The sequence below is a fragment of the Hydra vulgaris genome, chromosome 08 (assembly GCF_038396675.1).
Source record: "Hydra vulgaris chromosome 08, alternate assembly HydraT2T_AEP".
Classification (NCBI taxonomy): Eukaryota; Metazoa; Cnidaria; class Hydrozoa; order Anthoathecata; family Hydridae; genus Hydra; species Hydra vulgaris.
This window is the reverse complement of record NC_088927.1, coordinates 59853569-59877573: the sequence shown is the minus strand read 5'-3', so window position 1 is coordinate 59877573 and position 24005 is coordinate 59853569. Positions and strand designations below refer to the sequence as shown.

The window sequence follows — 24005 nt, the reverse complement described above, 5'->3', positions numbered from 1 at the left end:
TATATATATATATACTTACATATATATATATATATATATATATATATATATTCATATATATATATTCATATATATATATATATTCATATATATATATATTCATATATATATATATATATATATATATATATATATATATATATATATGTATATATATATAAATAATATATATATATATATATATATATATATATATATATATGTATATGTATATATATATATATATATATATTTATATATATTTATATATATATATACAGTATTGGACAAAACATTTGCAACCAACATCGAACAGTGCTAAAAAATGTTCCTAATTTTACATGTCTTAAAAACGAAACAAACTATACTACCACAGCAAACAGTTCAGGAGTCTGGAGTCATAGCATGCCATGACATAAGCAATCAGCTGACAGGTGACAGCACACAGGCAGAATTTCGTTGACAATTGCCATTTTGCAGCGGACAAAACAAGTGTAACTTTTTTGGTTTGTTTCATTTTCTTAAGTCTGGTCTGTGTCAGCGTCATGGACGTTTTTTAATAATTAAAGGAAGTATCCAGAAGTTTCCAGAAGCATGCAGAAATATCCAGAAACATTCAGAAGCATCCAGACGCATCCAGACGCTTCCAGAAGCATCGAAAAGAAGCATCTAGAATCTTCCAGAACAGGTTCATTTTACTATATAAGAGACATGTAAATCAACATGTAATTCAGTCAGTATATGGAAGTCAATCAGTCAGTATTATCAAGACAGTTTATCGAAGCGAGTTTTATCAAAGTGTTTTATCGAAGAACATCAATACAAGAAGTGAAATACAACAAGTGTTTCATTACATCAATACAGTCCACATCCAACCAAGACGTTGTGTTCCACAGAGCATTATTGTATCATCACAAGGTAACACGGTAAGCCTTGAAAAGCGTGATTATTTATTTTTATTATTTTTATGACTTTAAGTGCAAAAATGGCTCCCGACAGTCTTGGATCGGAACTAAGAAAGAAAATTATTGGCGATTACGTAAGTGGAATGTCACAAATAAGTATTTGTGATAAATATCGCGTGAAAAAATGGAACGTATCAAGACTATGTTCCAAATATCGTTCTACGGGGAAGTTGGCAGCAGATAACAAAGGTGGAAGACCGCGTTCCACCACTTCTAGAAAGAATTCTATGATTGTTAGATCCGTCAAGAAGGATCCCTGGATGTCATCAATCGAGATACAAAAGCAATTAGAACTGCCTGTATCGGACCAAACAATCAGACGACGTGCTGTTGAAGCCGGATTGTTTTCTCGACGCCCTGCAAAGAAACCGCTGATTTTACTAAAAAACCAGAAGAAAAGACTCTGTTTGCTACATCTCGTATTGACTGGAATGTGCAGAAATGGCGAACTGTCCTGTTCAGTAATGTATCGAAGTTCAACATCATTGGGAGTGATGGCATTTGCCGTGTACGTCGACCGGCCGGAAAACGCCTTGATTTACGTTACTGCCATAAGACCGTGAAGCACGGTGGAGGCAATGTAATGGTCTGGGGGTGTTTTTCTGCTAACGGTCTAGGTCCAATACATCGAAACGATGGAATAGTGGATCGTTTCATGTATAAAAATATCCTGGAAGATGTTATGTTACTTCATGCTGAATGGAATATGCCAATAAAATGGGTTTTTCAGCAAGACAACGATCCGAAACACACTGCAAAAGTAGTCAAGCAGTGGTTTCAAGTCAACCACCTATCGGTGATGGATTGGCCGCCTCAATCTCCAGATCTCAACCCTATCGAGAACCTGTGAGAGATCGTCAACGGCAGAATTAATCGTGAAGGTGTTTATAATAAGGATCAACTGTTTGAACAAATCCAAAAGGCCTGGGCAGCGATTCCACAAAGTTTCATTGATCACCTGATTGAATCTCATCCTCAAAGATGCAAGACTGTGATCGACAACAAAGGATTTGCCATGAAATATTGATAGCGAAATACAGCTTGGTCAACATTTTGTCGAGTTACACTTGTTTTGTCCAGAAGGAAATCAACTTTTTTTAATACTTTTGATTAATTTATTAGTTTTTGTGTAAAATAATGAACTTTGTGATGATTAAAACTTGAAGAACTTTGTCTCTAAACAGTTACATAGTTATTCCTCTAAATGGAAAAAATGCAGCACTTTTATATAAAGAAACTAAATTAGCATTATTTGGTTGCACTTGTTTTGTCCGTTACTATATATATATATATATATATATATATATATATATATATATATATATATATATATATATATATATATATATATATATATATATATATATATATGTATATATATATATATATATATATATATATATATATATATATATATATATATATATATATATATATATATATATATATATGTATATATATTTATATATATATATATATATATATTTATATATATATATATATATATATATATATATATATATTTATATATATATATATATATATATAAACTTCTAATTGGTTGTCAGAAAGTTTTACCGTATTTTGTTGACACACACAAAAAATTAAAATGCAACATCGAAATTTTTTTTTTATTACTTAATAGTTTGCATGCCTTAACCAAACCCTCAGTCGATGTAGCAACACTCCCTTGCGAGTCAGGCTATAAGATAGTCGATGTAGCAGCACTCCGTTGCAAGTCTGGCTATAAGATAGTTGATGTAGCAACACTCCGTACATGATTTACAGTAAAAAAAATAAAAATAAAAACTTTTTATTAAAAAAAATAAGAATAAAAACATTGTTTATATTATTAAAAATATTAAGAATGTTTCAAAAACATTCAGAATGTTTTTAAAAAGATGTTGGTCAAATAAATTTGCGTTTTTGCGTTTTTTTTTAAAAAACAAATAATTTGTAATTAATTTAATGGTTTTAACTTTCTGACAATACGAAAATGCTGGATGAAAGTCAAACGTAATTTAAAGCGATGTATTTGTTGGCAAAAGAATCATTTTTTACCTTCCGTACTCCCAAATGCAACAGTTTATATATATATATATATATATATATTATGTATATTATTTATATATGTATATTAGTATATTATATATATATATATATATATATATATATATAATATATATATATTATATATATATTATGTATATTGTATATATATATATATATATATATATATATATATATATATATATATATATATATATATATATATATATATATATATATATAATATATATATATTATATATATATTATGTATATTGTATATATATATATATATATATATATATATATATATATATATATATATATATATATATATATATATATATATATATATATTATATATATATATATATTATGTATATTGTATGTATATATATATATATATATATATATATATATATATATATATATATATATATATATTTATACTTCTTATGCGTCATCAGGCATTAGTTTTTAACATTTAATTCATCTTATAAAAAATCTGATGAGAGAAAGATCTTGTGATTGAGGAGGCTAAATCTTTCCATTCAATATTTGAACTCAGTCAAATAACTTTAAGTTAACTACTTTTGTTACCTCTGTTACTTGCATTGTGGCATTTCCGTCAAAACACCCCGACACCTTAACACTTCATACACCATGTTTTACAGTTGATAATACACACTATTTTATCATACATTCAACAATTTTTTTCAGAAAAACACCCTTTTCTTGAAGCCAAAAACTTAAACCTTCGACACTTCGGTCCACGTTTAGTCATTGATGGTCCATTTTTTATGTACTTTTGCCCATTTTAGCATTTTTATTATTCTTATGATTTTTGTCTAAGCATTTTAATCAAAATACTTTTATTTTTTAATTTATCTCATAATGCAAAAATAAGCATTAAAAATAGGTAATCAAAAAATAGCATTTTTTGAAAAAGTTAATGTTATTCGAATAATTATAAACGGTAGTGTATATACACACACAAAATGGTGAAAATGCATTAACTTTTGTTTATTTAACTATTGTAGTTCTTTTTACTAATTTGCAGATTTGCGCAAATTTCGTACTTACCAAGGGACCCATGTTCGTGATTTATTGAGAGCCATGAGAAACAAGGTAAGTCAAAATGACATCATTTCCTAAATTATTTTTTATTTTACATAAGTTTTATTTTTGAATTTAAAATCTAATTAAACAGAAAAAATAAATATTAAATACTTAAAAGTCTTTATTTTGATAAGAAAATTTTTTAAATGATAAGAAAATATAAAATAAGACAACTTTGGTGTGTGTATATATAGTTAGTTATAAAACTGCGTGGATCTTATCCACAAGCTGAGACATAGCAATGTTCAGCTATAGCAGTCCAGTACTTTTAATTTTTTTTTAATTAGATCAATATTTCTTCATTATTCATAAACCATTCATCAAGGCTTGCTTTAAACTTGTTTAAGCTCTCGGCCTCTACAACAATTTTCGGAAGTTTGTTCCAAATTTGGCACACTCTGTTTGAGAAGAAATGTATCCTTGAACTGACCGATGCACGAAAGTCATTTATTTCGCGAGGGGTGAAACACTGCATCCTGCTTTTATATTTGTGACCACTAGTTGAGGAACACGGACCATCTAATTCGAGATTTGACTTGAGACTGGTTTGACATTCAGATTAACATACTCTAAATGGTTCAATATCTTGTATAAGTGAATCAAATCTCCTCGTTTTCTTCTAAGATTTAAAGTCGTTAACCCCATTCTAACTAGCCGCTTTTTATAACAAAGCCTTCAATTTGAGTAAGGTATTTTTGTGGCCCTGTGTTGAACTCATTTTTCACATATTACAATCTCTACTTTCAAATGCATTTTTTAACAAACCTAGTATTTTTGAAGCTTTGTTAACACATACTTGTGTTTGATGTTTCCATTTCATATCCAGTTGTATAAAAATACCAAGATCTCTCTCTATTACACTGTTGGTGATGTCATAATTCATTCCATTTACATTTAATGTGTATGATTTATCTCATCACCTTACATTTTTTTGCAATTAAGTTCCATACGCCAATCGTTACACCATTTCACAATGTTGTCAAGGTCAGTTTGTATTTCTGATCAATCATCTCTATCAAGAGAATCTTCTATGGCTATTAATTTGCTATCGTCAGCATACATTTTAAATGTGTTTTGCACAACTTCTGGCAAGTCGTTTATGAATAGCAGAAATAAAATGGGACCCAGAACCGAACCCTGAGGAATGCCACTGGTAACAGATACCCATTCTGAAAATGTATTACCAATAGTAACTCTTTGTTTCCTATTTGTAAGGAAACTTTTAATCCAGTATATTTTCCTGTTATAGCATATGCTTCAATCTTTTTCAACAACCTTTTGTGTTCTAATTTATCAAAAGCTTTTGAGAAGTCAAGATATATTACGCACAACAGTTACCCTTTGCAGCTTCATATGTAATGGTGTCAATTGTCTCAATCAAATTTGTTGTGCATGATTTGTTTGGAACAAAACCGGTTTGCCTTTCAGAAATAAGACTATTTAAAACTAAATGTTCTAGAATTATGTCCCGAATAAGCTTTTCAAACAATTTACAAATCACAAATGTCAAGGATATTGGTCTATAGTTTTCTGGTTCAAGTTTTGATCCCCCTTTATAAATAGGTGATATATTTGCAACAGATCAATGGTATGGGACACAACCAGTGTCAAAACTCAATTTGAAAATACAGACAATTGGATCAACAAAACCTTTTGCAGCATGTTTTAAAACAAACGGACTAATTTCATCAAAACCCATTGCTTTTGACTCATCAATACTTTCAGACATTATAAGTATTTTTTCATTGGTAATCATATCATATAATATACTGTCATCACACTTATTTTTATATCTTTGCAAGAACTTGGGTATTGCTTGGTCATCATCTTTTATAAAGACTGACTTAATTTGCTTATTTAATATATTTAAAATGTCTGATATTTCAGTTGTAATTTGTACTTTTTTATTGTTCATGGCTCTAATTTGGGACTTAACATTTTGTTTTTTATTTACGTAAGAGAATAAAAGTTAAGGTGTTAGCTTTGCTCTTTTTACTAAATCCATTTCGTATTCTCGAGTTGAGCTTTTAATTTGTTTTTTTAACATTAGCACAAATTTTGTTGAATTCCTTTCGAGATTCTTGACTTTGCCAATGCGCATTCCAATAAAATAGAGATTGTTTCATCTTTATTGCCTTTTTAACTTTTGCATCCAGCCATGATTGGCAACTCTTTTTTTTTTGTTATTAAAAATAGGAACAAACAATCGACAAGATTTATTATAAATATGTAAAAATAACTCATAGCACTCACAGACTGATTTATCATAAAATAGCTCAATCCAGTTGACTTGTTTCAAGTATTCAATCATTGGTGTATATTTACCCTTTTTAAAGCAAAAGTTATCTCTTGTGAATACTATATTGTCACTAAAACTAGTAAAATATTGCCAAGTGATGGAGTAATGGTATCTTCCCTTTTTATAGTGACCTAACTGTGGACCACATTGAAGAAAATCTATGCAATTCAGATTGCAAGCTAAAACAAGGTCAAGGGTGTTAACTGCAGGAACAGAATCACTTTGTTTAAATGTTGGAAAGTTTATTATTTGGTATAAAGAACAATCATTTAAAACTTTAATAAATTCATGCTCAGTTGAGTTTTCATTTAAATGAGTTATTGGACCGTCATCTGTCCAATCTATATAATGGAAATTGAAATCTCCTACAACAATGAGATCCGTGTATTTTTTGCCACTTATGAGTTTTGATTGAGTCTAAAATTGATTTTGAGTAATCAGCTGTAGAATTTGGTGGTCGATATATACAACCAACAATTAACTTAAAATTATTACAATTTATTGAGCACCAGACTTGTTCAATCTTTATATTGTTAAGATGTGGATTGACAACTTCTATATTTGTAAGATTTTTATTTACATAAATGGCTACTCCTCCTCCAGGTCTGTGTGGTATAGGTCATATCCGTCAATCTCTATCTGTGTGGTATAGGTAATATCCGTCAATGTTTTTAATTGTATCCAATTTGAACCAAGTCTTTGTAATATCGATAATATCTATTTTGTTTGTCAGAGCAAGTGCGGACAGCTCGGATAATTTATTAGAGTTCAATGAGGTAGCATTGGTGTAATAAAAGTTAATTGGTTTGTCATATGTCATAATATTTTGCTTCAAATATATAGGTAGTTGTTCATTATGTAACTTTTGATGAGATTTATAAGATTGGCTGGTATGGGCTCCTCCGGGCCTGCTTGGCAATGCTTTCTTTGACAAATGGGTGAACTTTGCGGTGTATATATATTTATATATATTTATATATATATATATAATAATATATATATATATATACATGTTTATTTATTTATGTATGTATGTATGTTTGTATGCATCCATGTATGTGTGTATGTATGTATGTATGTGTGTATATATATATACACACATACATACATGTATGTATATATATATATATATATATATATATATATATATATATATATATATATATATATATATAATAATTATTATATACCATAAGTATGGTGTTTATATACACATATTTATTACACATATTAAAATTTATCTTTTCAAATAAAAATTCAGTTTTGAAATAATAAATTGAATTTTAGTTGCAGTTCTGCTTTATAAGTTATTTGTATCAAAACAGAATCATAAAAATGAGAAGAAAAAAAACCTTATGTTATTAAATGAATTAATTCAATAAAAACTTTAAATTAAAACTGTTTTACAATTATATTATTCCTTTTTTCCCTTGAAAATTTTCTCTTTTATTTCCCTGAAAAGTTTTTCTTTTTTTAAGAGTTAGTTTAGTTTTAGGGGACAGCATAGCTTAAAAAAATAAACATTGCAGTCGGCGTTAAATGAAATAATATTTTTTTCTAATATTTTTACTGAATTTTTAGAAACACCACTATCGAGAGTTACCGGAGAAACTTCGTGAATCTTTGGGATCAATTCCTAATGAATTTCTTACTTATTTTACAAAAAGATTTCCTAGGCTTGTTATACACGTGTATAATAATATTAAACCGAACTGTGAGCATGAAGCCCCTTTCAGTCCGTATTATAATTGATGGCTGTTTTAGTCTTGAGTAGGGTAATTTCGTGAGGCGAAAAAGAAAGAATTGAGAGATGTTCCTAACAAAAATTTACTTGAACTGGTTTTTTCCAGATATGCTATCCGTGAAGGTAATGGAACTGTTTTTTAATTTTGAAGACGGAAGCAATTTATTTGCTGTAGTGAAAGTAGTTGGAAAATGAATCAGAACAAATGTGAGAGTATTCTGCTATAGAAGAAATCATTTAAGTACTTTAATTCCGATTGTTTATTTGGCTAGTTGTGTATTTTAGTATCGTATTTTAGAATTGCTAATATTTTCTGATGTATTTTAGTATTGCTAATATTTCAATTCTGAGGTAAAATTTTATTTACGTTTAGCGTCTTCGCGTCATTTTTAGAATCATCTCGTTTATTGAGATTCTTTTTTTATTATTAATACTATCTAGGTATTATTGAGTTGGGTTTTCCTTTTTCACGCTTTTATTTAAATTCTTTTTTTATTATAAATACTATCTAGGTATTATTGAGTTGGGTTTTCCTTTTTCGCGCTTTTCTTAGTGAGTTCGAATATCTATATTTATAATTTATTGCAAGGTCTCTTATAATTTATTGTAAGGTTTCATATATGTTTTGTTACGATTTTCAAGGTTTTACTTGAAAATTCTATTGCTATCCCATGTCATTTCCCGATATTTATTTTATATCCATGTAAATATTTCATGAATTTTAATTAATCTTTAATTTATTTTGTAATTATAATTTCTTTTTAATAATTCTTTTTTAAGTGAAAATTGGCAATTATATTTTATCTATTTTGAATTTTAAATGTTTGAGTTATTTATAATTAAAATGTTTTGAATTAAATTTGAGCTTTATGTTCAGTGTTTTCTCTTTCGTGCGTGCGTGACTTTTTTTATGGTACTTCAAGAAGTCTTAATGGTCCTAGTCACTTAGTATCGCGATTCCTTACCACGGTTTCATCCTAGTCATTTAGTACCACAGTGCCTTCATTGCCAATATCGCTTTTATGGCCAGAGCATCGAAGCTTTATTGATTTTGCTTTTCTTGAAGTTTCAATAAAGCTTCTTTTTGGAGTTTCTTTTTTAAAATTTTAGATTATTTTTTTTAATATTGTCATAATACAATGCTGTGTTTTGTACGATTCCATTATAATTCTTAGAGTACAACGCAGCATTTTTTAGATTAAATTGTAACTTATAAAATAACAAAAATATGTAGTGTTTGAGTCAACTCTCAGATATTTACTTTGAAGTAAGCTCCTTGTTTTAGCTCATGATTATGTTAAATGACGAGGTTTTGAAAAAAATTATATTTATCTTAGCATCCCTAAAATAATTTTATTAAGTTAAAATACAAGCACACTACATAGGTGCATTTTTTTTCCAGATGCAGTTTTTCAAAGTAAGATTTTAATTTTTTTTTTTTTTTTTTTTTTTTTTAATTTAATGATTTGTTGTGGGTATCTATTGGCAAACTCCATTCCAATTTTCTTCCAAAGCAATAAAAATTTTCCCATTTAAGGGAGGTTGGGGCACAATGAATCGGATTTCTTTATTACTTAAATTAAGCAAAAGTTAAAATATGTATTTTATCTTCTTCAAGGCGAAAGGATTGAGATATTAGTCCTTCATGACAAAAAATCACTAAAGGGAGTAAAAACACTGTTTTTGACTTTTGATAATTAGACTAGTATAAAATCCAAAAAATAGACAAAACTTATTCAACCATTTAAAATAACAGCAATTTTAAGAAAACGAATTAACAAAGTGCATCATCATAAGCTGTTAAAAGTTGATATGAAATAGTCCATGAATAGACGAGAAACTCTAGTAATCCCTCCACGTAGTTGTGGTCTGCGTAGTGCTAATAATTTTACGAACAAAAATAACTAAATTTTTTTAGTAGTAAGTTTGGTTAAAGCGTTATCACTGGGAATCAATTTGTTTTTGTTTTGAAACATGGTCTCATTTGTAAAACCACTGGTGCTATCCATTTCACTATCTGTTTAGTCACGACTTAAAAAACTTGCACTACCTGCCTCATTAGATGGACTTACACAAGCTTTTATGGCTACAATTTTAGCTGCAATTGTTTTTTGCAATTCTGCTTTGTCTTATTTTTCTTTGTAAACTTATATCTTTCTGTTTGGCGAAGTTCTTTTGTTACAGGAGTATCTGTTAAATTTAATATTTTTCCTTTTTTTCTTCCACCTCTTTCTTTTCTTGAAGGTGCTGGTGGAAAGGAGGCTATTTCTTCAGGAGACAATTTTGACGTTGAAGATCCTGGAAGTTGGAAGTTTAAATGCAGGAATTGCATTTCCTATAGCATTTACTGCGGAAGCATTCTAATCAGAGCACCCCTTTCTTCTGAAGTAATTTTTCCTATTTGCCTAACTTTTTTACAGGCAATTCCCTGTGGGCACAAGTATGTTTTTCAAACGTTTGGAAAACGTTTAATGGTCGCTTGAACGACGTTTGTATAAGTGAAACGTTCGATAAGCGTTCAAAAAACGTTTTAAAAGGAATTTTTTTTCATTTGATAAAATATTTTACGGTACCTTAAAAAAACCTTTAAAAAACGTTTTCTCCAAGCAAAAACGGCGAACTGCCGTTTTATTGCCATATATATATATATATATATATATATATATATATATATATATATATATATATATATATATATATATATATATATATATATATATAGTATATATATATATATATATATATATATATATATATATATATATATATATATATATATATATATATATATACAAATAATTTTATATCTATTCTACAAAACAGAGAGCTCAATATTCAATATTGTAGAAAATTACTTATCAAACATTTTTCATTTAACAATGTGTTTTTTTTATCATTTTTTACAGTGTTGATGAAACACAGTTTTAAATGAAAAAGTTTGATAAGTGATGCTCTTCTCATTGAAGACTTTTCAAACATAATAAATATTTATTGACTTTAGTACATACATAATACTAAGTTTTTTTGATAATTAATGATTGTTACTACCTAATTCAGTATTAACAATAATTGATTATAAAAACTTAAAAAACATGTCTGTATAATAGGTAGACGAGTACAGAAATATTTACTTATTTTGTATAGAAATATTTACCTGTTTATAATACACTTTATTTTGTCAATATAAATTATACAAATAAATATAATATTGACAAAACTATATCTTGACTAAAATATAATAGAAATGTGTGATACATGCATAAAGTTTATTTCAAAACTTTAGAGTCTTCGAGTTCTACTTCAAAAAACTTCAAATTCAAAAAACAGTTTGTTTCTTTTATATTTTATTCACATATATGCAAACTTATTGAAAAATTATGTAAATGTTTGAGTTTAGGTTAGAATTATTTCATAAATAAATCTTTTAATGAATATATAAAGCTAGATCTATATTATTTCTACTCCAGCTAGCATTTGCTCTACATTATTTATACAAGTAGAACTTCTAGTAGAAATAGCTTTGTATACATAATATTGTGAAATGATTTTTTTTAGCTTAAACGAAAGACTTTATTCAGTAGTAACAACCATACATTATAAAAAAATTAGGAATGCAACTGTACGTAAAAAAAGAAAAATATTTATTTCACCATATAAAGAATGGCAAATATAAAGATTGTCTACCTAAATCTTGACTAAAGAACTAAAACGATGTAAGATGCATGCATAAAGTGATTCAAAGACTTCAAGTTCTAAACTTCAAGAATCAGGTTGTTTTTTTTAAATTTAGCTCATGCATGTAATCATCTTGATAACTTTTCAAAATTGGTTTTATATCTAATATTGCTAACTAAATGCTTCAATTTAAGTCTATATAAAAGATTGGAGTGTGCAATCTTTTGCATTTGCTTTTTAATATCAATTTTAAAAACAAAATGTGCAACTTATCTTAATTGTTTGCACTATAAGAGAAGCTAGTCCTGAAATTACAGTGCAAAAAGTTGCCAAATATAAGTTCATCTGTTTTTATTTAATATTTTATGCTAAATAAAACCAGATAATTATTTTTCAAAAAGTTTAAAAAATGTTTATTTATTTTTAACAAGTTAATTGATAATACATAAAACACTTCTTAAACAAGTTTTTTTTTAGGTGCCCCAAGAAGTCTTTATGGTCTGATCACAGTGCACCGTGGATGAGCATTTAATTAGAAGTTCACGCCTCCTTCCTAATCAATGTTGCAAAACTTGTCCAGAGGTTCATATGGACGTTCAAAAAACCAATAAAAAAGGTTTTTGTAGGACCCTTAAAAAACGTTCACAAAACGCTTTTAAAAAAACGTCCGGTCACCGTTTCATATAGACGTTTAAAAAACCAATAACCGTTTTCACCATTAAAAAACGTTGACAAAACGTTCTTGTGCCCACTGGGTTACTTTTATATTTCCCACTTTTTGTACAGCACAACAACCTGTCTCATCGGCATTATAGATATTAGGATTAAAGTTATATTTTCAAAACAATTTCTTTGAGATTTTTAAAAAAATTCTGCAACATTTGTTTTCATAAAACTTGTTGCACGTGACAAACTGGTGGCTTCTGGTCTATATAAAGGAAAGATTTTTAAATATATTCATAAAACCATATAACCAATCTTCTCTAGCAGTTAAGTTTTTTGTCCATGGTTGCGGAACAACCTGCTGTGGTCAGCAAAATCATAAGCAAATTATTTTAACCCATAAAGTATCTTGGAGACTTTCTTACGTAATCTTTTAACAAAATTTCTTCTTCATCAATGAAAATCTGTCAGCATTTATAGTTTGGTGTGTACTTTACTTCATCAAGACCGTATTGTTTAGCTTTTTCAACATGCGGTCGTAAACTTAAAAATACAATTTTACTATTTTACAGCAGAAATGCTTTACCTTTTTTTATTACCATACGCACTGCATTTACAGAACTTGTGTTACCAATTTTTTTGTCAAATCTGTTTTCGGTTTAAGACCATATTGACTAAAGCAAGTAAAACATAAAGAGTATCAATCAATTCACTGTATTCCGACTCACTGTGCCCCACCATAACAAATAAAGTTCAAGTCTAATTTCTTGTGACATGAGACATGAGTGAGGAAAAGCTAAACTACAAAAAAGAAGCGTAAATATCAACAATGAAAATATCAAGCATAAAAACTTTATCTTTTAAAATTATCTCAACCATAATCTCCACAATAAACATTAAGAAGGTTAGAAAATTTACATTAGCTAAAAACAAAAATTACCAACCAAAAACCGGTAGTCAAAAATTAAGTGGTAACAACAATAAATAAAGATGGCTGATATATGAGCACATAAAATGATTACATTATCATGATAAAAAAATCCTAATTTTTCAGAAAATGTCTCTTTCACTGGGCCCCTCGATCCATTGCACCCTAACTTTCCCTACCGTATTTTGCCAACAATTCTTTAAACACTGTTCAAAAAACCTAAAGGATGGCCATTAATTCCATAAGTGGAATATATTTTTTTAGAAATCGATCAGAAATAACATTAAAGGCGACCACAATTTTCACCTAAAATTCAAGAAAACCACATAATTTGTAATAGAATGCTGGAATCCAAATGAGCAAAGAGACATATTTAAACGAATTTATTAGGAAAGAATTTTTAAGTGAAAATCCCTGGAAAGAACTTTCTTGTAATTGTTTTTATTTTTACCTTGTAATTATTATTGGATTGGGTGTTCAATAAATTTACATAATAGTAATAATAATTCGCGTTTTAAATAGCAAAAATATTTGCAATAAAATCCGCCGTTCGTATGAAATTAGTTACGCTTTTATATATATATATATATATATATATATATATATATATATATATATATATATATATATATATATATATATATATATATATATATATATATATATATATATATATATATATATATATATATATATATATATATATATATATATATATATATATATATATATATATATATATATATATATATATATATATATATATATATATATATATATATATATATATATATATATATATATAAAGAGAGAACCATTAAATCATATAATACTATATTATCATTCAAAAAAAAAAAAAAGTTAGATAAGTGTTTTTTACTAATTTAATATTTTATTATTGCTCTGTTCTTTAAGAACATTAAGCACTCGATTTGTAAAATACACTAACATAATTTACATATATATATATATATATATATATATATATATATATATATATATATATATATATATATATATATATATAACATTATCTAGTAAAGCTTACCCAAAATATTGTATTAAAAATTAAAAAAGCATAAAATATTCAGGTATTTTGTAGACTCACATCCTTTGTAGAGAGAACCATTAAATCATTCCTTCTACACAATTGACTTTTTAAATTATCCCATGTAGCATTAAAAGTGTCGCATACAAATGATTGCCTCCAATTTCTTGCCACAGCAGTATCTTCAGATTAACTTTCATATAAAGTTTTGGACTTAGGTATCCGCCTCTTGCAAGATGCAGTATATGATATTTCTACTTTATACACTCCTTGAGCCTCTATTTCAAATTTCTCAAAGTTTTATAAGTGAAACATATAATGGGACAATGGTTGAAAGTTCACAAGAGTATGACTGCAGTGTTTTATTGAACTTATTGTTCTTTTGAAGCAATCTGTGCCAGATTATTGTTAATAATACATTTTCAAAAGATTTGATTTTCTTCAGCAAACAATTTGCTTCAAATTGTTTTTTTCTGTTTCATCATGAACTATTTGCGTCAAAATTAAAGTGATGGCATCGTAGTCTTTCCTTAACGCTCGAACCGCATCTGCATTACTAGACCACCTGGTTCCAGAAAGCGATTTTAAAGTTAGTCCTCCTTTTACGTTTTTTATGTTGAAAGTGAATAATTTCCACCTACGTGGAGAAGCTGAGAAGAATGTGTACAATGCTTGCATAAATCCGAAATAAGCAGTTGCAGGTCTACTCGACTCCACTGCATTCACCCCCACCAAATTAAGACAGTGAGCAGAACAGAGAACAAATTCTGCTAGAGGATATGCAGCTTTTAATCTTTCTTGCAGCCCAGAGTATCTTCCAGCCATATTACTTGCATTGTCATAGGATTGTCCACGACAACATTGGAGATCTATTCCAAGATCTTGAAATATTTTAAATTATAAATTATAAAATATTTTAAATTATAAAGTCAGAAATAGTTCTACTGGAATAGGCTGCAAATTCACATATCTCACCACCAAACAAGCTGGTCAATGTGTGTTATGCCTGGTGTAGAATCTATGATGATTCCGAAGTACTTTGCCTTCTGAATTTTTTTGACAATATGTTGTTGGACTTTAGAAGACATTACTTTTAAGATTCCTGCCGCAGTCTGAGAGGAGAGATAGTTGACATGGCCCTTTCCTTTATTACCATGTTCACCGATGTGGCCTGCTAAGACAGGATCAAACTTGCTGATTAACTCTAATAAACCTAAAAAATTGCCATTTTGTTCAAAACCAAAGGTTTCATTATCACCAAAAATACCCAAACCTTGCTGTGCAATAAACTTTAATACTTCGACAACACGCACTATAACATCTCTCCAGTATGCACGCTCATTTTGATTTTATTGTGCCATTTGGCTGTCAAACGCCCAGCGGTTTTGGAAAGTTGAGACAGTTGGCACACACTAGTATGATGCAAAAGTGACGTTTCATGACTTGCCAGTCTTAATGTGACATTCTTTCAGTCCCGGAATCCAGTGGTGCAAAGACCTTGATCGCTGTTTCCAAAAAGCTTGCAGACATAGCAAAATACTGATTTTGAACATCTCTAGAATATATGAGCCATTCCCGTTGAATCTTTTCATCATTTTTTTTAAGGCGAAAAAATTGTTCTTTGAATACATTCTAACTTTTTCTCCAATTTGTCGTCCCAAATCAGAAATAAATTCTACATTTTGCTTTGGTGGATTAAGAACAAAATATTCTCGAATTGTTGAATTCATAGGAGACCACAGAGCAGGATTATCCAAGTTATCAGGCTTATCTTGCAATGTTACAGGTATCTCCAAAGGCAATTACTTCCTATAAAGCAATTTCTTTTTCAACTGTATTTTCTTCAATAGGAGGATTTTCTTCATGAAGAGCTCTTTCTTCATGATGAACATTTTCTTCATGAAGAGCAATTTCTTCATGAAAAGCAATTTTTTCATGAGGAGCAATTTCTTCATCAGGAGCAATTTCTTCATCAGGAGCACTACGAACAATAATTTATCCAATGACATGCATTTTGGTTTTTCTTTGACAAATTTTTCTTCTTTTCTTTTATGTTTTAAAGATCCAGACGAATATTTTCTCGGAAACATTTCCAATAGCTCAATATATAGGGATTAAATAGAGATTAAAATAGTAATATTTATATTCGCTCTCTGGTTGAACAAAAAAAGCATAAGGCTAGAGAAAGTTATCGAATTACTGGAAATACAGCTTACGCTTAATGGCTTTTAGGATTACCGTAATCTTAAAAGCCAATAAGCGTCGGAAGAGAAATTATAATATGTTTAATGAATGTACATATTTTACCGCTTAAATCGAAACAAATCATCTTGAAATCGTTTCAGTTCTTTTTTACACATAAAATATTATTTATAGAAAGAGGTTAAAGAAAAAAATTAAATCACAACTTAAAATTTAAATCTTAAACTTAAATCATCATAAAAATTCATATTTTAAATATCCTAAGTCAAGAAAAATAAACTAAATGTATATACCATCAAAGTAAATCTACAAATCATCTTCATAATCTTCATTTTTACTGTTTTCTAGATCATCTATGAAGTTCTGAATTTCTGATTCAGCTAAATGGCGACATTTATAAGTCATAACTGTTATACTTTTTTAAGTAAACATTTGGCGAAAAGATCTAGATAAAATGACTTTTCGGACTGTTGTGGACCATATGTTCATAATTTTAATTCCGAAATGCAACAGGACATAAGGTTTTTGATATTTTGAGTAAAACGTAGAGGTATATTTAAAAACATTTTAGTTCTTTTTTACCTAAAAATTTTTGAAATGAAATAAATATTTTTAAATTCTACTGTTTCGTCAGAAAAGTTCTGATGGGCTAAAAAAGTATTAAAAGCTGAAAATTAGGGGGCCCATTAAATTTTGGGGGCCGTAGGCGCGGGCCTTACGTTCCTTGTGGAAAATCAGGCTCTGTCTCTGTGAGAAATGAACACGGCGATGATCTGACAATCTATTCCCGCTCTATCTCTAAATTTTGTCAATTTAAAGAGAAAGCTCCTTATTTATTGAAAACAAATATTCTTGAATCAGTTTTCCAGCCCTAAACGCGCTTTTCATTGTCGTTAATTATCCGTATTGGGCTTTTAACATGGGTTAAATCGTATTTATTTTATCGCTCTCAAAAAATTGTTATACCCGAAGTCTCTCCGACTTCAATACATTGAACTAATACCACTTGTAGAGTTTCACAATATTCTGTGCTAAGCCATTTCTCTTCAACAAGGTAGTCAACAGTATGTCGGTTCTTTATCAATCCAGAAGTCTCTTAAGCTTGTACGCCGATGACACTTCACCATTACATCATATCATTGAAGGGGCTTGGCAATAAGAAAAATTTGATTACTTTTTATCCCAGCTGTATATTTATATTTCTTCAGTAGAGAACCAGAGTTCCAGAAGTTTCCAGAAGAAGCATCTGGAAGCATCCAGTAGCATCCAGAAACATCCAGAAACATTCAGAAGCATCCAGACGCATCCAGAAGCTTCCAGAAGCATCGAAAAGAAGCATCTAGAATCTTCCAGAACAGGTTCGCACTGGTTCATTTTACTATATAAGAGACATGTAAATCGATATGTAATTCAGTCAGTATATGTAAGTCAATAAGTCAGTATTATCACGACAGTTTATCGAAGTGAGTTTTATCAAAGTGTTTTATCGAAGAACATCAATACAAGAAGTGAAATACAACAATTGTTTCATTACATCAATACAGTCCACATCTAACCAAGACGTTGTGTTCCACAGAGCATTATTGTATCATCACAAGGTAAATGTAACACAGTAAGCCTTGAGAAGCGTGATTACTTATTTTTATTATTTTTATGACTTCAAGTGCAAAAATGGCTCCCAACAGTCTTGGATTGGAACTAAGAAAGAAAATGATTGGCGATTACGTAAGTGGAATGTCACAAAAAAGTATTTGTGATAAATATCGCGTGAAAAAAGTGGAATGTCACAAAAAAGTATTTGTGATAAATATCGCGTGAAAAAATGGACCGTATCAAGACTATGTTCCAAATATAATTCTACGGGGAAGTTGGCAGCAGATAACAAAGGTGGAAGACCGCGTTCCATCACTTCTAGAGAGGATTCTATGATTGTCAGATCCGTCAAGAAGGATCCCTGGATATCATCATTCGAGATACAAAAGCAATTAGAGCTGCCTGTATCGGACCAAACAATCAGACGACGTGCTGTTGAAGCCAGATTGTTTTCTCGACGCCCTGCAAAGAAACCGCTAATTTCACTAAAAAACCAGAAGAAAAGACTCCTGTTTGCTACATCTCGTATTGACTGGAATGTGCAGAAATGGCGAACTGTCCTGTTTAGTGATGTATCGAAGTTCAACATCATTGGGAGTGATGGCATTTGCCGTGTACGTCGACCGGCCGGAAAACGCCTCGATTTACGTTACTGCCATAAGACCGTGAAGCATGGTGGAGGCAATGTAATGGTCTGGGGGTGTTTTTCTGCTAACGGTCTAGGTCCAATACATCGAAACGATGGAATAGTGGATCGTTTCATGTATAAAAATATCCTGGAAGATGTTATGTTACCTCATGCTGAATGGAATATGCCAATAAAATGGGTTTTTCAGCAAGACAACGATCCGAAACACACTGCAAAAGTAGTCAAGCAGTGGTTTCAAGTCAACCACCTATCGGTGATGGATTGGCCGCCTCAATCTCCGGATCTCAACCCTATCGAGAACCTGTGAGAGATCGTCAACGGCAGAATTAATCGTGAAGGTGTTTGTAATAAGGATCAACTGTTTGAACAAATCCAAAAGGCCTGGGCAGCGATTCCACAAAGTTTCATTGATCACCTAATTGCATCTATGCTTCGAAGATGCAAGGCTGTGATCGAAGACAAAGAATTCGACACGAAATATTGATAACGAAATACAGCTTGGTCAACATTTTGTCGAGTTGCACTTGTTTTGTCCAGAAGGAAATTAACTTTTTTTAATACTTTTGATTAATTTATTAATTTTCGTGTTCAAATAATGAACTTTGTGATGAATAAAACTTGAAGAACTTTGTCTCTAAATAGTTACGTAGTTATTTCTCTAAATTGAAAAAATACAGCACTTTTATATAAAGAAACTAAATTAGCATTATTTGGTTGCACTCGTTTTGTCCGATACTGTATATATGCAAGAAAATCTTTAATTTTTAAAAACGATGAAACTATTTGATGTCACAATGGGTGCATTTGATGGAGCTGAAGTTTGCGAACTAGTTGGTATTTTTATATTGTTTCAGCTTACTCAACATTACAATAAAATTAATTTTGGCTTGTATCGTGATGACAGACTTGCTATTTTTGAAAACAAAAGCGGCCAACAAATGAAAAAAATCAAAATACATTTTACGCATATTTTTTAAGGTAACAACCTATTTATCTCCACCCAATGTAATATTAAAAGTGTCAATTATTTTGATGTAAGATTGAACCTGATTGACAGTTCTTATCAACCATATTGTAAACCTAATAAACAACTTTTGTATGTTCATTCTAAATCAAACCATCCACCTAATGTAATAAATGAAATCCCTCGCGCTATTGAGTTAAGATTATCAACTAAGGCAATAAATGAAGCTGTGTTCAATACTCCATTCAATGTGTTCAATACTCCATTCTGTGTTCAAACTCCATTCTTCCGTATGAAGAGGGTTTGCGTTAATCAGGAGACAATTCAAAACTCACCTACCAACCGCAAATAGACAAAAATCAAAAAAAACATAGCAAACGTAAAATTATATGGTACAACCCCCTGTTTAGCAAAAATGTTGAATCTAAAATTGGAAATCGCTTCTTAGCTTTTCTTGACCAACACTTTCCAGTAGGACACAAGCTTCATAAAATTTTTAATCGAAACTATATTAAAGTTAGCTATAATGTCAAGTCTTTAATAAATGCACATAACAACAAAATTTTACAAAGCCATAAAAATAAAACATCAAAAAAATGTAACTGCATAGACAAAACAAATTTTCCGTTTAACAACCGATGCCTTTCTAGCAATGTCGTATACCAAGCCACTGTAAGTTCTGGAGATCCTCAATTCAAAGATAAAGTTTATTTCGGTATAAGTGAAACCATATTTAAACTAAGATATGCCAACCATCTTAAATCTTTCAACGCAGTCAAATATAAAAATGGCACTAAACTTTCCGAAAAAATATGGAAACTAAAATCAAAAAATATAAAACCTGTGATTACATGTAAGATAATAGCACAATGTAAGCCCTACAATCAAGCATCAATAGTTTGTATCTTTGTCTGCACGAGAAATTTAATATATTATCATATAAAGGAGAAAACTTACTTAATAAAAGATGTGAAATAATACCAAAGTGTCGGCATGCAAAGAAATTTTTACTATCCTTATTCGTCAGATCTCGTTCTACTGTCACGGAGAAAACTGTCCGTCGGAGTAAACTGTCCGATAGAACATTTACTCCGGAGTAGATAGTCTTACGTTAGAGTAAGTTGTCCGCTTTGAATAATGTGAAATGTCATCAGACAAAATAGCTTAAATAAGATTGCGCATCAAACATAAATAGATTCTTAAAATTGTTTCGGAATTTGGAAACACAATTTTCATTTTTTTTTCTTTAATAATTTTATATAATGATAAATGACTTATAGGTAAATCTTCACTTTTGCAGGTTAACTTAATATAGTTATGTAAATGAATTAGTTTATTATACAAAGCTTCATCGATGTCTTCACTGTATTGGTCCATAACTTTTTGGACGTTAGTTTTTAAATCCTCATGTGATATGTTTAAATTTGTCAAAAATCCAAATAGTGCAAAAATATCCTGTTAAGCTTTAGCCCGTTCTTCTAAGTTTACACTGAGTATTTTCAAATTTTTCTCAAATATATTTGTTTGAGATGCTTCTTTAGGAGTCAATTTGGTTTGTGGTGTTTGAGATTCATCTGGAAATCTTTTGTTTGTTTGTTGCTTTTTGATTGTGTAGTCGGTGTCTGGAGGCAACTCTTTCGCTTCTGCTTCAGTAACATTATAATCGCCAACTAATTTATCAAAAAAATCACCAAGAAATGAGATTAAATTCAAACAAGTGTCTAGGGTAATTTTTGAATCTTGTAGACATTTTGAAACTAAGTTTATTCGACTCAAGACGGTGTTCCAAAAAACTGTTTGTAATGCAAATTCAAATTCGTCCATCTTTCCGATCAGATTTTGTGCCTCCGCTCTCGAATTCGAGTCAAAACTTGAATCTTCTGCGATTTTATTCAAAGAATCTTCTATGTCTTCGTAGTTACGATATATTGTATTCACAGAGTCTGCACAAGCACTCCATTGGGTTTTAGACAAAGATTTAACAGACCTATCCAAAAATTTCTCTAGAACAGCCCATCGTTTGGTTGATGACGAAAAAAGTTATATTTTTGTTGAACTATTCCGAAAAATTAATTGACTCTATAAAACAATCAACACCAGATGAACCCACTAAATTCAATGAATGTCCAGCACACGGCCAAAAAGTGGCCAACTTATTGATATTCAAAATTTTCATCTTCATATTTTATATTTTCCAGACATGTTTAGCATGTTGTCATATGATTGTGATCTACAGTTGGGTATGTCCAAACTGAGAATTGAATTCAGAAAATTGATGGTTACTTCAGCTAATTTCTCACCCGAGTGATCCTCAACTTGCACAAAATTGATAAATCTTTCAATTGGTTCAAATGTTATATCATCAACATATCTCAAGATAATACAAAGCTGATCTTTGTGACTAATTTCTGGTGTAGAATCGACGGATAAACCAAAATATTTTGAATTTTTTACTTCGTTGCTAATCGACTGGAAAACTTTCTTGGCGATCAGCACAACAAGTTCGTCACAAACAGTCTTTGACAAATAATTAGTTTTTCCAGATCCAACATTTCCATAATTTTCCACATGTTCAGATGATAAAGGGTCAAACTTTGAAATAAGCTCTAGTAATCCTATAAAATTGCTATTGGATTCTTTGCTGAAACTTTTGTTGGATCCTCTGAAAGTCAAGTTTTTTTCTACAGTACAAATCACTGCTACTACTCGTTTCATAACTTGTCACCAGCAATTTCGTTCCTTTGTGATTTTAGAGTCTAGCTGAACTTTTACACTATAATTATTTTTATGCTCTAAATACTTCAGCAAAGCTTCTCTATGTTCGGGTGAATTCCCATGACTTTTTAACGATGAAAACGAATTTTTCCAGTCTCTAAATCCATGCGTTGCTAGGGCGAACTGAGAAACTCTAAACAGCTTGCGCACACAGCAAAACACACTACCTAGCGATGGTGAATATATTAACCATTCTCGTTTAAATTCTTCACCATTGGCTTTTTTGCTAGTGAAAAGGTTTTTTGAGCAATAGCGATCGTTTTCTGCATACGACGTTTTTGAAGCCAAAAATGTGTCTTTTATATTCTGACAGACTTCAGGCCCCTTTTGAATCCATAATTTAACATACTCCTTAGACAAATCAGCCCATAGTCCGACATCACTCTGTCTATTAATTTGAGCACTCAGATCATTTAAAGTTATTGCACTAATTGGAGATGATTCACAACAAGCTAGAGTTGATGTTTCAGTGATTGCTGACAAATTATTTGTTTCCAATCCAGTAGCATTTTCATTTACTTTAATGAAAAACTGATCAAGCCTTGGTAATTTTTTGACTTCCTCATCTTTTTCAGCTTTTTTCTTACGTTTTTGAGCTCCGCTTTTATATGTTCTTTTCATTTTTTAGTTTTTTTAAAATAAAGGAAAAAGTCAAATATTCTTATATTTCTTTGCTGAAATGAATGAAATAATGCACAAATTAAATTCTTACATTAATTTATTGAATTGTACTATACTTAAAAAATCATTTTTAATCTAAGTTTCTAGTTTATTCTGTAAAAATAGAACTCAAATTTCAACTTATTAAGTTGAAATTTGATTTCTATTTGAAAATTTGATTATACCCTACATTATTATTTCACAAATTATGAATATACATGGAAGGGGTCTATGTTTTCACTAAAAAATTACTAAAGTAATTTTTAAGAGATGGCGCCCGTAGAAAAAACATGTTTTTCAAATTATTAATTTGAAATTATGAATGTTTATGTGCAAACTCACAATATATAAAGTTTTTTTTCAATACAATTGTTGATTTTATATCAAAAGTTTTCAATTCAAATATTTATCTGTTTTGGAATTGGATCTCCTGATGCTTGGGGGCCCCCAAAATCTTGGGGCTCTAGGCAATGCCTAGTCTGCCTATAGGTAAATCTGGGCCTGTTATTATTATTATTATTATTATTATTATTTAATAATAATATTTACTACAATAATTATAATATTGTAATAACTAATTTCATTAGTTTTAGATGAAACTAGAGATGATAGCTTCAACAGTGATATACTGCATTAAAATAAAACATACTAGTATTTAGTAATTAGGCAAATATGTTGTTTTTTCCCCCGCACT

The 24005-nt window shown here is 29.6% G+C and overlaps 2 protein-coding genes across 3 annotated transcripts in view; one reads left to right on the top strand and one right to left on the bottom strand.

The window, feature by feature from the left end:
* Window positions 1–9024, top strand: part of LOC100198901 (serine/threonine-protein kinase/endoribonuclease IRE1) — a 52277-nt gene extending 43253 nt beyond the window's left edge. Inside the window, exons 23-25 of one of the 2 annotated variants that reach the window (XR_010640286.1) lie at window positions 4053–4120; window positions 7992–8595; window positions 8667–9024. Coding sequence is in view for 1 of the 2 variants with exons in the window: in XM_065804064.1 (XP_065660136.1) it covers window positions 4053–4120; window positions 7992–8162 (239 nt within the window). In the remaining variant the exon portion in view is untranslated. Of the gene's footprint in view, window positions 1–4052; window positions 4121–7991 lie in introns of both variants that reach the window. The other variant, XM_065804064.1, reaches the window with a different exon arrangement.
* A 13573-nt stretch (window positions 9025–22597) lies between these two features.
* On the bottom strand, window positions 22598–23272 carry LOC136083508 (uncharacterized). Its single transcript, XM_065802910.1, has one exon. The coding sequence runs from the start codon at window positions 23270–23272 to the stop codon at window positions 22598–22600; it is 675 nt and encodes a 224-aa protein (XP_065658982.1).
* Between the last annotated feature and the right edge of the window lie 733 nt (window positions 23273–24005).